The 16,271-nt window shown below is 33.9% G+C and overlaps 1 protein-coding gene across 1 annotated transcript; it reads right to left on the reverse strand.

The window, feature by feature from the left end:
- Positions 1-409: 409 nt before the first annotated feature.
- LOC128999854 (Golgi pH regulator) lies at positions 410-13,917 on the reverse strand. The gene is made up of 9 exons (XM_054426569.1): positions 13,716-13,917; positions 10,327-10,490; positions 6,729-6,835; positions 5,166-5,391; positions 4,176-4,360; positions 3,298-3,479; positions 2,184-2,369; positions 959-1,024; positions 410-679 (listed from the first exon to the last, which is right to left on the reverse strand). Exons 1-9 carry the CDS (start codon positions 13,755-13,757, stop codon positions 479-481), a joined length of 1,359 nt encoding a protein of 452 aa, XP_054282544.1. The 5' UTR covers positions 13,758-13,917; the 3' UTR covers positions 410-478.
- Positions 13,918-16,271: the final 2,354 nt, after the last annotated feature.

Consider the following 16,271-nt stretch of genomic DNA (forward strand, 5'->3'; position numbering starts at 1 on the left):
AATGGCACCATTCTGTTCACCAATGATTCCAGTAAGCGACAAGTCGTCTGGTTGCGGTGTACGCACGACTTAAGAAGATACATTGCGAAACTTAAAAAACAACTCTCGTTGAACAAGGATTTCTGCATTCATTCAAAATAAATGTTACTTACATATTACCAAAATATATTCCATAATTTAAATAATTCCATTGTCCATTAATGTTACAAAACATTATTGGATACCGAAATTTGAGTAGGTCAATTAAAAGAGCTCAAAAAATAGTCTCACTATGAGTAGCACCAATAGCACTTTTCCTTGCAAAACTCATTAAAAACTTGCATTATTGAAGAAACAACACACATTAATTCTAGCTTGTATGTAAAACAATAAGATTTAATGGATATACAGGATAAGATATACACTAGTAAAGAATTGTATAAATATTATTCACATGTATACATATGCACAAGTAAAATATTGTATGAATGCAAAATTATCAGCATTTGTCAACTGGTCCTCGTTTATGTGCCAAGTACAAGAATCCTATTGATGAAAGAGCACTGACTAGAAAGATGACGTCGAACCATCGGTGGTAAAAGTTGAACTGTAAATCCCCTAAAACCTGGGTGATGATTATCCTGTACTCGGGAGGCATGTTCATCCGCATCAACAGAACGGATGACACAAAATGCATCCCCTGAAACAGGTTAAATTATGAAAAATTCTGCCTCAGTTTCATATCACACTGCTGCAGCACATTTTACAATAAACTATAAAATACAAGTAAAACCAAACAAAATGTTTCAGGCAAAAAATTGAGTTAAAACAAATGTATTTATTATTAATATATTATTAATTAATTTGTTATTAACACAACCTGATCATCTTAAAAGAAAATTAGCAAGGCTGGTTGAATGGCTTTGCAATAACTTACACAATTTGTTACTAGTATAAATTTAATTTCAATAAAACTCACCATGATTTGTGCAAGGATCAATACAATGATGTTTGAGGACTTGCTGCTAGAAATTGCGTAGAAAAACTGAAACAAAAAATATTATTACAAATTTTCTATCAGGCTTTGATTATATGCATAGTTTTAAATTAATGTGTTTATTTATGTTACATAAACACATGTTACATTTATGTTGTTGTTGTGATTGTTTCATACTAGTGCACCTGTTGCTCGAATTCCAGCAATTGCAAAGTAGGCGTTATTTCAAAACGAACAACAGTCATAATTTCCTATGACTTAAAAAGAGTCAACTCAAAGATAATGTAATCAATCACTTCACTCCAGTTCAGAAAACGAACTCACTCTGAAAACTTATCTGAAAGCTCTTGTGTGTAACTTATCATGTGTTTACTATGAACAGCTGTAATTTATACAAATTATTCGTCTGTTAAGGTAAACAAAACCTTTTCTTCATAAGAAATACATTGGGATTTTGAAGGCCTGTGGGGTAAAGCCCAAGGACATTTCTTACAGGAATTGGTGAAAGGGGGACCTCTACACAAAAAATGATACTGTAATAATGTACTTTGTAATTAATAAATAATTTTGACACATAGTTTGTAAAACTCCGTCCATGATTAACGAAGGAGTAGTGTTTCATAGAAATCGCCTTCACATATCATATATAAGGATGTTTTATGTATGAATGTTTTTTTTTTACCGTCTAAGTAAATTGTTGAGTAGTATTTAGTGTATTTTATTATAAACATTTATATAATTGACGAGACACCAGTTACTGCTATAAGCGCTTAATGTAAAGTTATTTGTGTCAATAAATTGATTTGATTTTGATTTGTTTAGTCGAGGAGTAATTTGATACAAAAGCCTACATCTAAGGTCATCTTAGCTATTTTCTTATTTTAAAAAAAACATCATTTGGCCATCTTCCGACCATCTTTTAATTTGTTTGATGATAACTAATTTCTGTGTCCAATAATGAATTGAGGAGAGTTTTCTTTGCTGAAACCTGTTCAAGATGGTCAAACCTTACCAAACACAAATAATCACATTATACTTCCTGCAAGCCACCTAGGGACAGCCAAAACTGAATAGGACACACATATTCTACTTAAGTATATCAACTGAGTTACAGCTGCCCATCAGCACAAGTTCTGGCACAATCTAACACAAAAATGTAAATATATGTTGGAAAATCATAATAAGCTTTTACACGAGAAAACATTACCTTTGCTAAGGTTAGAAGAAGACCTCGTATAGAAGTGACCACAATACATCCGACGAGGAAAAAGGATATGTGTTGAGACCAGAAGCCGACGTCGATGTTGATGCCTATCCAGTGAACAGCTATCTCCATTCCTCGAGTAACTGGATCCTTCTTGCCAACACGATCAAACACGATGTTGATGGTGGACTGTTAACAAGAATAAAAATCTACATGATGATGATTGACGGTCGACAACAATCAAACCGTAATCACTGCTACAACTTCTACGCAGCAGGTTTAAAACATTTCCATACTTAGTTGTTAAGTGCTGAACATGCATGCCCTAGCTCAACTCTGCAACAAATAAATTAACAATAGACCTACAGTAACAACACAATTTGGACTATCATGGTGTGACACTGGCTAGTGCTAAAAATTTAGTTTATGTTAGTTTAGTTTGTTACGAGAGCTCGCCCCGTGGTCAAAAACTTGACCAAAATTATGTGCAAACTTGTCTATTTTCGCCCCACGCTGTCCCATAAGGTTCATGTTAATTTTTTAAAACTTTGAATTCACTTTTTGTGCTTTTTTGAGCCTATTTTAATTTATAGGCACATTCTACACATTCTTCTGCACCTCTACAGGAAAATGTCTTTCATTTGGTACCAACAGCGTGTAATTTGGTCCAGTAGTATGGTCAGGCTAGCTGTCATAAGTTTAGCAAAAGTTTTTTAGTATATAAGATAAAAAGGATGAAATTTGGCACATAATATAGCAATAGTATAATAAATATTGATTTTGACTTAGTTTCATGATTTTATAATCACTGAAAAACAATGTGCCTACTCTTTCCTTAACGTGATTCACTTTAGTAGGCCCTGATACATATCAGGGAAAGAGGCCCACTTTTTGTGAAGGAGATGTTCAAACCAAGGCCCCACTAGAAAAACAGGCCATGCTGCAGGATCCATGACATTTAGGTAAATAATCCGGCTGTTTGTAAGATTTTAATGGTAAAGAGATTAGTACAACTATCCACCACTGTGACGTGGTGTTGGGCTGCCAACGCTGCAGCATGGCCTGTTTTTCTAGTGGGGCCTTGTTTAAACTCAGGTCATGTGAACTTGCAACTTACAATAAGAATCTTCCACATGCAGTAAAGTGAGAAGAAGTAGCCGAGACAGTTGAAGTACTTCCCTCGCCAGGTTTTTGCCCAGTCCAGTCGTTCTCTCATGTTCTGCATGTCGTGCACTTCAAGAAACAGTTGTCGGCTCAACTCTTCTAACGCCAACACTTCCTGCTTTAGCTGCCACACGTCTGAGTAGTGTTAAGTCTATGTTAAATCCAAATTGAGATGGTGTGTTGGCTACAACTATGTTTTTGTCAGTTGCAAATTTAACCCTTCCTGGATGGCCTATTCGATATGTATACAGACAGCAAAATTAATAAAGAATGAAAAAAAAACAAAAAAAATATTTTTTTTACATCTATAATTTATGGAATGTTTTAAATTGTTGACCATGCAGCTCTTTTGTTTAAAATATATTTATTTTTTATTTATTTATTCTTCTAGAAAAACATTCCTAAGATATCGGTTAAAGATATAATTGAATAAAAGACTGTTTTTACAAAGGTTAATGTTGTTATATATAATCACTAATAACAATAGATGTTGTAATAATCGGCGGATATCCACCCACTGTCCACGGAGCCTAAATAGATAGGCAGATGCACAAAATGATAGCAGATATATCCGCCTATAGTCTGGGAAGGGTTAAATGTCATAATATAATTTAACAAAGTTAAAATAAAAAGTTCTAATAAAATTAAAGAGTTAAAATTGAAAAATTCAAGTGCCTGTAAGTATATAGCTGAAATCAGGGTGATTCTTTCCCATTCATACACAAACTATAATGCATTTCCCTACCATTAAAGTAACTAACACTGACTAGTACCAGTCTTTATTTAGTAGAGGGAGAAATCTACTCCATAGATAACCTTTATAAAGGATACTCTCCGTCGTAGCTGAGCCCGCGACTGTCTTCAGCATGCCCCAGAACCCGTGGGAAGGCTTGGTCTGTCCCGTGTCGGAAACTCCCCGCTTGGCGAGGGCGATGCGCTTTCTCTTCACCAGGATCATGTCCATTGTCTGCAGCAAGCGCTTTTCTGTTGATTGGATATCAGCTGGAGACACAGGCCTGTAACAGCCCAAGTTATCATTTATATGAAAGACAAAAGTGATTGTTTAAGTAAATTTGAGACAAGGAAGAATGTGAACTCTTACCCAGTTGGCACTTGGCCTCATCAACACAGGCTCTCCAGTAATTTTGGGTTGTGGAATCTTCTTCATCAACTGATTTTAAGATAACTTCAATAAAATAAAACAACATATTTGTACACTACTGCTTATCTTTTAGTATTATATAAAATTTGCACCTAGGTGGCGTCCCCATATCTCAATTGATAATTAATTAACGTGTCTAATAAAATGTTAAGTGAACAATATGACATTTACCCATAAATAAGATAACAATTAACATTTGTAGCGATCAAAAATCCGACGAGGAGTGTATTTTAGTTTTTTTTAAGTTTTATTTACGTTTGTTACATTTTCCTACGTTTTGGGGAACGCGAGCTGGTCTAGTGGTCAGAGCGCGGGACTCCGGTTCCTGGGGTCCCGGGTTCAAACCCCGCCAAATCACCAATGGATTTTAATCTAAGTGGTAATTCCGTAACCCCTCGGTCTTGCCTGATGTATAAAAAATATGTGGAAAACAATTCCGGACTCGTGCCAAGCGTCCTAGGAAAAAAAATCCCAACGTTTGGGGGAAACCGCGCCTGCGTTGACAACGGCATCGAAGGAGCAGGACAAGAGGGGTTCAACGTCATCGTAGAGGGGAGGACGCTAGTTAGCTACCCCGCTGCTAGGGGCGGTGGCGAAGATTACAATGTGAGAAATCTACTAGCAGTATCTGATGTCGATGCAAAAACTTGAGGGATTACCTCATGAAGTAAGCCATCGAGGAGTAGGGATAGTTGACAGCACCGAAGCCTGAGAGGAGGGCCATCACGGTCACTCCAATAACTCCAATCCTGCTTATACCTTGTTCAATAGACAAAATCCCGTGCTTTGGACTCAGAATTGGGAATGGGTCACCTAGTTTCCAGAATATGTAGATGTATACACACCATATCAGAATGGTCAAGGGTCGAATAAGTTTTTGTCTAACTGTAACAAATAAACATTGGTTAAAATGTGTCAAGTATTGTAAACAGAGCACCAATAACAGAACACTACACACAATGAAATGGCAAATGATTGCCAAAATGAGTAGTTTTACGAAATAGATGCAAAAGTATCTTCGATAACATTATAACAACTTTAATTAAGCAAGGCTTCATCAAAACATTTGAATTAGACTCTTTTTTATCCTGAGAGTAAAAACATTGTTGCAATGGATAAGATTAAAATTATTGATATACAGGGTGTTTAAGTCCCGCACGGGTTTAATATTTTCTAAACGACAACAGATACATCAATAAGATTTGGTACATCAACACCACACCTAAAAATCTACTTTTTTAAGGAACTATCAATTTTCTGTCATATCATAGGGAGTCAGAAGGAAATCTTAAATAGGAGCATAGGTCAATATGCACATCAGTTTCAAGGGCTTAGCTAGCAGAGTTCAATGCTGGAAACCGCGCCTCAAAAGGATCATCCGTTACAAAATGGCGGCCGTTCAAAGATTTCTTGAATCTGCCATTTTGAATCTTTGAACGACTGCCATTTTCCACTCAGGCGTTCTTTTGAACTTGAATTTACGGCATTGTAATCTACTAGTGAAGACCTTTAATTTGATGTGCATATCGACCTATGCTTACGTTAACCATTTTCTTCTGATTCCTAGGTCTGTGCCCCTGAGGAGTAAGCATATAATAGCAATGCAAATTAAATGAATCTTTGAACAACTGTCATTCTTGGCTCGGTTGTCCGTTTGAGTTCAAATTTGCGGCATTATATTCTGCTAGTAAAGACCTTTAATTTGATGTACATGTCAACTTATGCTTCTACTGTATTTAAGATTTCCTTCTGACTCCTTGACTCCTCTTGACTCTAGGGACGTCCCTATGATATGACAGAAAATTGATAATTCCTTAAAAAAGTAAATTTTTAGGTGTGGTGTTGATGTACCAAATCTTATTGATGTATCTGTCGTCGTTTAGAAAATATTAAACCCGTGCGGGACTTTATATACACCCTGTATACTGAGTTGTGGTATGAATACAGTATATTATGGTATGAATACTAAAAGTCAATAGCGTTTTGATATTTTGAAACTGGACCCAGCTGTCCCTGATCATTTGGCTTTCAGTAAAAGAACCTGACTGATGAAACAGCTGATCTTAGTCAGTAACAACCACGAATACTGTACCAGAAAAGACCCGGTATGGATCATAAGGCTAGATGACATTTCTCCAAATTTAAGTACCACTAAATGCAAATTTTAAGTGTCACTATATACAAATTCAATAAAATACAGGAGATAGTAAAATAAATCTTACCAAATGAAACATTGCTCATGATGAAATAGCCAATGTAGAATGGTAGAATCACTATTACCATGAAGAGAATCAGGTATAAAGCTAAATTCCAATGGAAATACCTGGAACTAAACAAAGAGATTTGTATAATTTCTTTTTGTACAGCAAACCAACTAAATCATGTTAAAAACAATCCAAATCAACAAATATGGATAGTAAAATAAGCGTGTGTACTAGGTTTGGTGGTGAAAATTATAGAGTGATGTGTATTTCTACAAACAAATTCTACCAATTCCATTCATTCATTGTTCTACTTCAGAAGCTAATCTTACAAAGTGTAATCTATGTCATGTTTTTATTTCATTGAATTAAAATCAAGCATAGTTCAGGCTAAGAATGAAGAATAGGCTTAAATGAAAAATAGCGATGCTAAGTTAGGTAAGTGGTGATCGATTTCGATTGGACACTCCAATCAATCATCAGACCCAATAGGCGAATGACAAGAATCTTGAATGGCATCCCTACTTATATCCTATTGGTAACCGGAAGCACCATTCAATAAATTTTTTATTTTTAGTTTAATCCATCAGCTGATTAGCTGTCAGCTGATGTTTCAAATTTAAAGTGAGGGGATGGAATCGCTTCCCCTAAAAAGGCCTAAGCTTTTTGAACGTGTGCCCTGGGTAAAATTAAAAGCAGACTATGGTGGGGTATTTTTATCCCTAAAAAAACAGCCAGAGTACAGCCATTTAATAAGATTCATGTAATTTTTCCAACTAGAGGACACAGTTTTTTACCCTGTGACCATGTTATAATGAGAGTAATTTATTGCCAAGATAGAGTGTACTCTCCTGACCAAAACAAAATTGTAATGAATTTAACCCTATTGTTTCAAATTAACCCTTAATTGTTAAGGTTGGTTGATGGTTTATTGGTCTGTTGAATAGCCCTAAAATTTAGGATTGGTAAATAATGTTGGTTTCTGTTTATTGGTTGGCATTTCATTTCATTTCAAACAATCTTTATTCTTTTAGTACATATTTATAGTTCATTGAACAGTGTCGAAAAGTGATTCTTTATTATAACTTAAAACTATTTCTAACTTATTTCTACCATTTTTACCATAAAAAGAAGGCTATTTATACTATTACAATAGAATTTCTCAACAAAACAAACAACAATCATAAATAAAATAAGAAAGCAGTAACTTAAAATATTCGAAACATCCAAAAGCCCATTGCACCTGGCATGCAATAATTTCGCCGTGGTCGCAGGTGACGACAACAAGTCTAGGTGTTCGCAGGGACATTCAAGATTTTGCTTCAATCAGGGGAAGTGGTGCTAGTGTCTTGGCGCTCGCGGGAATGTTCAGAATTTTGCCACAATTGCGAGATAGAAGTAAATGCTGGCCCATTGATTATACATCGTGAAGATGTATAATCAATGGCCAGACTTATCACGTGGCCATGGCCTAGGAGGAGGGAACGGGGGACACTGCGTTTTGTAATTTTTTTTTCTTTTTGCACGATCACGGGTGACGATAACGATGTCCTCATGATAGCGGAAGATGTTTACAATTTTGCTGTGATGGCAGGCAAATCTCATGTTCCCCACACCCCCTTACTGGATCCGCCACTGGTATGTGGCTCGTTCATTCATTGTAGTGTCTAAAGTTTTTCAAGCCGTACAAAAGGAGATACCAGTAAATAATCCTCCCAACTGAAAAGGTCTATGATTGAAAGGTTCTTAGGCAAAACTAGATGATGTAGCTAAAGTAAAACCTTATGTGCCAGAATAATTCAGACTATTATATATAAAACAACAATTTGAGGTGGCCTTTTAAATGTAGAACCGATCCAAGAAGATCACTGGAAAGGATAACAAAAGCAAGATGATAACAAATTTTGACATTGTAATTTTTAAATTCAATAACGTTATCTTTTGACACAATAGTCTATAGGTACACATTTTGTAAAAAAAAAACAAATTTAGTATTATACAAAATGTTTTTCTGTAATGTTTTGCAAAGAGATTAAAAATAAAAAGATTCCAGCAATCTTTTGCCTTTCATGGTAAAACTATTGAAAATAAATTTTAAAAACTTACGATGCAGTATGAATTTTTTGTGTATTTCATTAAATTTAGAAATGTCTCACATAATCACTGGGCTAAGTATTTTTCCCGTTAACATTAGCACAGTTAAGAAGTGGTCGGACATCAAACCAAAGATGAGGGGTTTGAGTTTTTCCCCCATCAAAACCAACTTGTGTTGTCAAATTTTCTCTGTCTGGGTTTGTTGTTTGTCTAACATCAACATAACTGTGGGGTTCCTGGTTTTCTGTCCCTTGGAAATCTGTAGCTTGTGACAGCGCCATTGAATGACCCATGTTGGTGTCAGAGTATGCAGTGGGTACCTCAGGGTAACTTGTATCAGTAAACTTGACTTGTGCTGCCCTTGCTGCTGGTGCATCAACGTTGGGATAACCGTGGCCAGGGGAGGCAACTGGATTTTCCCGTTGTCCAGATCCACTATGTAATTTCCCCTGAATGAGCTGCAACTTTTCTTTTAAACCTCCAATCAGATCATGAAGTTGTTTTGGATTAGAAAAATTGTCCTCGTTATTTTCTAGTTGATTATCCATTGTCACTGTTTGCAAATCAAGTAAATATTCTGCGAATGTTGTATCAAACTTTCAATTGAAGATAAAACTCTAAGATGGCAATAAAAACTTAAATTGTAAACTCTTTCATGATAGTTTTGGATCTTGTGGAATATATACTTGGAATTTATAGCTTGATTGTTATTTCGTGTATTCTTGTATATTGTTTATTATCTTAATGAACTAATACCATGGTAACAACATACAACCTTGCATTTGTACTTTTTTATCAAATGAAGTAGGCTAAGAGTTGTTCACAGAAAATGATCATTACTTTAAATCTTTATAGCTTGTATAAGTTAATATTACTTAATTTTTAAAACTTAAATCTTTATTAAAAAAAAAACAAGTTTATTCTTACATGTATATTATTTTTTTAACAAATAAAACCCGAATACCAACTATAAAATGGAAGTAAATTTATTGTCCTACATGAATGAATATATAGTTATAATGGCAAATATAAATAAATAAATATTTTATAGTGTTTTATATATAGTGCTGCTGCGCTTTTACATGTGACAATCAAATCGTCGAAATGTTTCAAAAACAGGCTAAATGTAATGTCCCAAACCTCAAATTTAGCAAGTCTATAAGCACAAGAAACAGTTTCAAACCAAATATGTACAAATTTACAACTAATAAATATGATTCAAAGTGATAAAGTCACACTCGCGATATTTATTGTTGGCAATGAATCACAGCCAATAAAGTTCACAAATACGGCTAAACATTATGTCTCAAGTTTCTAAAAGTAATGTCACATTTCAGTCAAGGCACAATAAATAATATCCAAACCAAACATTTAGAAATTTACAACTTATAATCACGATGCAGACTGATAAACTAAAATCACACCAAAACTCGACTTGTTGGTCATCAGAGAATGAGGTTAGTTAGTCCTACTCCTACATACAGTCTATTAGTAGGCCTACTTTTTAATTAAGAAAATTTTTTACCTTGAATCTAGGTAGCCAACAATTTCAAATATTATGAGCTCAAATAAAGTGCATGACAATGATAAGGTTACTGAAAAGATGAGTTGTACAAGGCGGTGATGAACTTCATAGTCTCTGAACAACTTTTGGACAAAGAACACCCATCCTCCAACGAAGAAGAAAATCTGAAAATATACAAGAGAGCATCAGTCTCTAAAGCTACACAGAGAAATATGACATGCTTATATACTACTGAAAATATTTAAGCGAAATAAACAGAAAAATATTAGTTCTAGGAAGTAAGAACAATGTGGGATTGAATCCCTTCGGTTAGGAAGAATATCCTATTCTGTGTGCCCACAATAGCTATCAGCGAATTTCCTATACTGGAAATAAGCTGTTATCGTAGGTCTCATAGTAGGACCTGGACCCATGGCGAATTTACTTTTTTGTTTTGATGTCCCCAGAGGCCAAAAACACCACCCGTTCATATTCATATACTGTATGATGATTATGAATAATACACATCATCATGATAGGTCTCATAGTAGGACCTGGATCCATGGCGAATTTACTTTTTTGTTTTGATGTCCCCAGAGGCCAAAAACACCACCAGTACATATTCATATACTGTATATATGTGTCCTTTTGCAGGATAACTCAAGCAAAAATAATCTGATTTTGATCAAATTTGGTACAAACCTGTAAACCTACATTTATTCGAACAAGTTTACGAAACAGCACAATCAGACCATGGCAATGGAGGTCTGGGGTTTTTTATTGAAAACATTTGTTTGTCCATCTAAAAATATCAAATGTTGTAATTTCTTTCTAAACTATTTTTTCTCAATATGAGCGAAGATTATATTCTTGACAAGGATCCGAAGAAGGTAACATAGTGATCAAAATTATCGCTATCCACCTTAATAGGAGATATTATAGGAATCACTAGACGAAATTAAGGTAATTTAACCTCTTATATTTAAGTGATTCAAAACTCAGCCTAAACAAAAATGAAAACTCATTTATTTTTAGATTTTTTTAAGCAAACAATAAGTCTCAGTGAGATTACCTACTAACAACAGGTCGTCAGTCTAAAACCAATAAACTATTGAATTACGTACAATCAGACACCAGGGACATGGATTAAAATGAGTGAAAACTACAATCTATAAGGCCACTTTTACCATGTGGCCATTCCATGTTCACCATGCCCTACACCCATTGTATAACTTAGATCTTTTGGGAGACAGTTATGAAGGTTGCACCAACTGTCAATACAATTAATTAATTTCTGTAAACTTTTTCTAGATTAGTTATATTACTCTACAGATTTAGTTTTATTTTTGGTAAGGTTAAATTATGTGGAGTTGAAACTTAAAAAGTGTAAGACAAAAATTTTTAAAGCTAAAAAAAATTATAGCAGGTTTTTTAAAGTTTACCTATCTCTATTAACAAACTACGCAGCTTTTGATTTTAAAATTGTTACCGTACCTTGTTTATTATTACCATAAACTAGAGTAAGCCAAACTGAATTTAAGCTAACCTAACCAATACGCCGCAGTACAGTGTGTAAAGAGTCTCCTTAAAAACATCTAATCTAATCTATACATAATTCAGTTTTAAAAATCTTTGTACAACTAAATCTAGTCTAATCTATATATAATTCAGTTTTAAAAATCCTTGTACAACTAAATCTAGAGTTCTACTGGACAGATTTTATTAGTTAGTGGGTCGTTGGAAAGCTTACCCTAATTCGTGTAGATTTGCAAATAATTATGAAAGTTTGTTTTTGTTATGATTTATGGTGACAAATATATAATTCAGTTTTAAAAATCTTTGTACAACTAAATCTAAAGACTACTGGACCGATTTTATTAGTTAATGGGTCTTTGGAAAGCTTAATTTGTGTAGATTTGCAAATAATTATAAAAATTTGTTTTTGTTTTGATTTAAGGTGACAAATAAAAAAAACATGTTTTCCATAAGAAATACATAGAAAACTGTGTTTTCACCCTTTATATTTGATATAATTATAACTGATTAAAACTATCAATATCTCAAGTGAAAACCATCAAAGTATTTTAAGACCAAGACATATAAAATAACTTAAATAAAATTTGAGGTTACGTATCATTGATTGCAGATAAGTACTAAAACGATTTTAATTATTGTTGATTCGTGATTCAGCAATGTGCTTTAGGTAGGATTGTTAAGATCGGAATCTTAATAATCAATAGCTCAAATGAAAGCTGGAATTTCACTAAAGTTTTTTAGACCAAAACATAATAGGGTAATGTAATTAGAACTGCTGGAATAGCCTACATCTTTAATTGAAGTAAAAAAACAAAAAAATCTATTTTATATTTTTTTGTTGAGTACCTAATACATTAGATAAATTAATAATGATGCTTGATGACCGGCGTGTAAGAAGCCGGCGAGTTGGCGAGTGAGCTTGTATTTGTTCACACGGAGCTTGTCCACTTGCCAACTCGCCGACTTGTAGAAAGATGCCGGCGAGTCGGCGAGTGCGCTTGTAGTCGTTCACACGATGCTTTTTCCACTCGCTCAGTAGCTGGCTTGAACTAAATCCTCCGACATCTTCGAATAACATGCGCACAAGCACAAGCAACTGTGTTCACACTGGGCTACTTTACACGCCTATCGCACAAAAGCTGGCGAGTTGGCGTGTAAAGTAGCGGCACCGTCAACTTTTTCCAGAGATTTTTTACAAGCAGCTTTTGAGCGAGTACGTCATTCACACTGAGCTATTTTACTAGCTGCGTGTAAAACATCCGGCTTGTAGCTTGTAAACTCGCCCCGTGTGAATGGGGCTTTAGGCTGACATATTCCTTAGACACAGCTGTTAGTCAATAGTCCATACAGCCAATGGTAACTAAGGGACCTACAGTTTATAGTGGAATCCGAAACCACATTTCGGCCTTGTAATTAACAAATTTGTCTAATTAGTATCAGGATAGTACTGCAAATGGTCATGGTACTCACTAGTGTGGACGTTAATCCACAACAGGGAGTATCACATCCACAATGCATACCTATAAATATCCACAATTTGTGACCTCTGTATTACAGGACGGCGCCACCATCCCAGTCTGTTAGTTTTAACTGTTCCCATGTTAGGCTTAGCCTAAATGAATAGTTTTCCTCAGTGCACAATAACTTAATGCAAGGCCATAATTAGGCTGTACTACACTGTTCAAAAATAGCCATTTCTATAAAATATTGTAGGTTGTTCAATAGAAATGTTGCAACTAGGCTATGGTCTCCATACATAAAATACATTCGTGCTGTCTGCTCTAATAACTTAGTAGCCTAGGCTTAACTTAAGCCTCTGTTAATTTGAAAATATGTAATAAATCTTACTATTACTATAACCAAAGTTAATTTACCTGAGAGATAACAATAATAAGAGTATCTTCTAAAAATCCCATTGATAGATATAAATTTACGTGAATTATTTTTTACCAAACCGGGTGCACTTTGAGGTTATGTTTCACTATTATATTGAAAAATCAAATTGCAATTGATTTGTAACACTTAAGTCTAGTATTCATCAAAATATTTTATTGAATGAGGAAGTAAATTCACACCATTGGATAGATTAAATTGTAATATATCATTTTAAGCTAAAAAGAAATATGTTTGTAAACAACCAGATTTTCAGACTGTTGTTTATTTTGTTTTACTTTTGTTGTCGACTGTCGTTCGTCATTCGTCGTTGTTTTGAATTGCGTGTACGTGTACTTTATGTAAAGTGGCTGGTGGGTTGGTTTTTGTTCATAGTGCTTTTTCAAGACAGGAGTTTTAAAATCTATAATATAAACTATAAGTCATATCATAGCTATATTAAAAACATACAACGGATACCATGCACTACTGTAGACTAAACTAATTTTGTGTATTAATAAAAAATAGCCACAGCAGCTCCATAGAGGGGAGGGATGTATACTTCTGAGTCCAATAGTCAATGATTATATGTATTGTGCAAACTTCACTATTTTCACCCCACGTTGTAAATAAAACATGTGATTGGAATTTCTTCCATATGTTTTGATTTCCTGATTAAATTTTGTTGTTATTTCGTTACCAACATGGCAGGCCATGTTTGATTGTTGTTGTTGTGTTTGGTCCATGTGTTATTTTTTGTGCGTATTTTTTAGCCTATTTTAGTTTATAAAGGGATTCTGCACATCTACAGGAAAATATCTTTCATTTGGTAAACCGTGTGTAATTTGTTCCAGTAGTATGGTCAGGCTAACGTAACGGAGGCTCGCGGCTATTATAGCTGACATAAGTTTTGCAAAAGTTTTTTCGCAAAAGATAGATGGAGTAGGAACTAAAATCAACAAATTTAATTTATTGTAAACTGGTTGTTTATTAACCTAATAATAACTGTCGTAAACACACATAATATTTGAAAGGTAATAAGGTTGACCCTTTTTTCATTTTGCTTTGGAAATAAGTTTTGGACCTGTTAAGATGCACAATTCACGTATGTTTTATTTATTTATTTATTTTATTTTATTTATTTTTCCAATGGCTGACGCCAATACATATGATAATTCAGATTATGATACAATTTAAAAGAAATAACAAGGTGCAAAATGTGAAACAATTCAGATCAGTAACAAGCTACGAGATAACTAATAATTGAACAATAAATACAAATGCAACAATAAATAGCAACAATAATTACAAGTTGACAAACAGGAAGAAGTTCACAAAAACGATCTCTAATTCAAGAAAATTATTAGGTAATGAATTTGGGTGCAAAAACAGAAAAAAATAAAAAATATGGGGGCGTTTACATTAGTAATTTATTTTTGCTTTTATCTTATCATCATGTGTGGCAGTTAAGAGATTACAATAGTTTAATGTGTGTAGTTTAATCTATTTTTATAATTTGAAGAGTATTAGTTACTTTTTGCTTGTTGTGTATTGAGTTCAACAAGTTAAAACATCATCCGAGATGGTATAGTTTTGTACGTTTAGGGTGGTTGTACCCCAGTGTACCATTCCTCACCCCTTCTTTGTGGGAAGTAAATAATATTAATTCCTGGAACAGTTTTTAATTGTAATCTTCTTTAGTACAACAAAAAGTTAATTCAACATGTTTGAAACAGGCACCAGTTACATTACAGGTAAGCACACAATCATGTAATCTATATAATATATTTTCATACTCTACAAATCCATGGTGGAAGGAATACTAATCTTTCTTAAAGAGGATAACAACAATGAACTGTATTCATTGATAACTACCACAACAAAACAGATGTTTTGTTTTTTAGGGGATTGGTTTATGGATTAAGTGTCGTTTAATGAATTTGTCATGTGACAAAAATTATCCACTTAAAAAGTATGTCGGAAATATCATTTTGAATTTTAGAGTTAAAATGTTGTTTCTTTTACCAGTAATTTTTTGATACATGTATTGCAATCTAGTTATATTAGCAATTATTTTTACAATGATTGAATACAGCCCAACAACCCACACATTGAAGATTAATTGCCAACTATTTCAGCTTTCAGGAATGGCCCGTTCTTTAACAATAAAATGCCACATTATGGGGACATGCCTACATGTACTGAGCTAAACTCACATCAACTGTTTTTTACTTCAAACACTCCAACTGAAATGGATTTTTATACCATGCCCTTGAAAACACCATATTATTATGAAGAAAGCTGTGTAAAACAAAAGGAATGCTATGGTAAAATATATTGTAGGGAAAATGTAGAAATTTTCTTATCTTTATTTGGTTTTATTTTGAGTTATCTAAAATTTACTGTTATTTTGCCAGCTAAAAAACTAAAAATAAAAAAAATTACATACACTAGTAGTATATATAAAGGAAGATTAAACATTAATAAACTTAATACCATAGATAAAACATACTCCCTTAGTAGATTTCTCATCCTAATGGAACAGCTGAAGACAATTT

This window comes from Macrosteles quadrilineatus, unplaced genomic scaffold (assembly GCF_028750875.1).
Source record: "Macrosteles quadrilineatus isolate MER2022 unplaced genomic scaffold, UCM_ALF_1.0 Scaffold_8__2_contigs__length_117827958, whole genome shotgun sequence".
Lineage (NCBI taxonomy): Eukaryota > Metazoa > Arthropoda > Insecta > Hemiptera > Cicadellidae > Macrosteles > Macrosteles quadrilineatus.

Excerpts from the sequence above, each read along its gene's own strand:
- LOC128999854 (XM_054426569.1), bottom strand. The coding sequence starts at position 13,757 with ATGGGATTTTTAGAAGATACTCTTATTATTGTTATCTCTCAG. Across the intron at positions 3,480-4,175 it reads GGGCTCAGCTACGACGGAGA|ACGTGTGGCAGCTAAAGCAG; the intron begins GTATCCTTTATA and ends AACACTACTCAG. Across the intron at positions 1,025-2,183 it reads TTCTTCTAACCTTAGCAAAG|TTTTTCTACGCAATTTCTAG; the intron begins GTAATGTTTTCT and ends TTTTTGTTTCAG.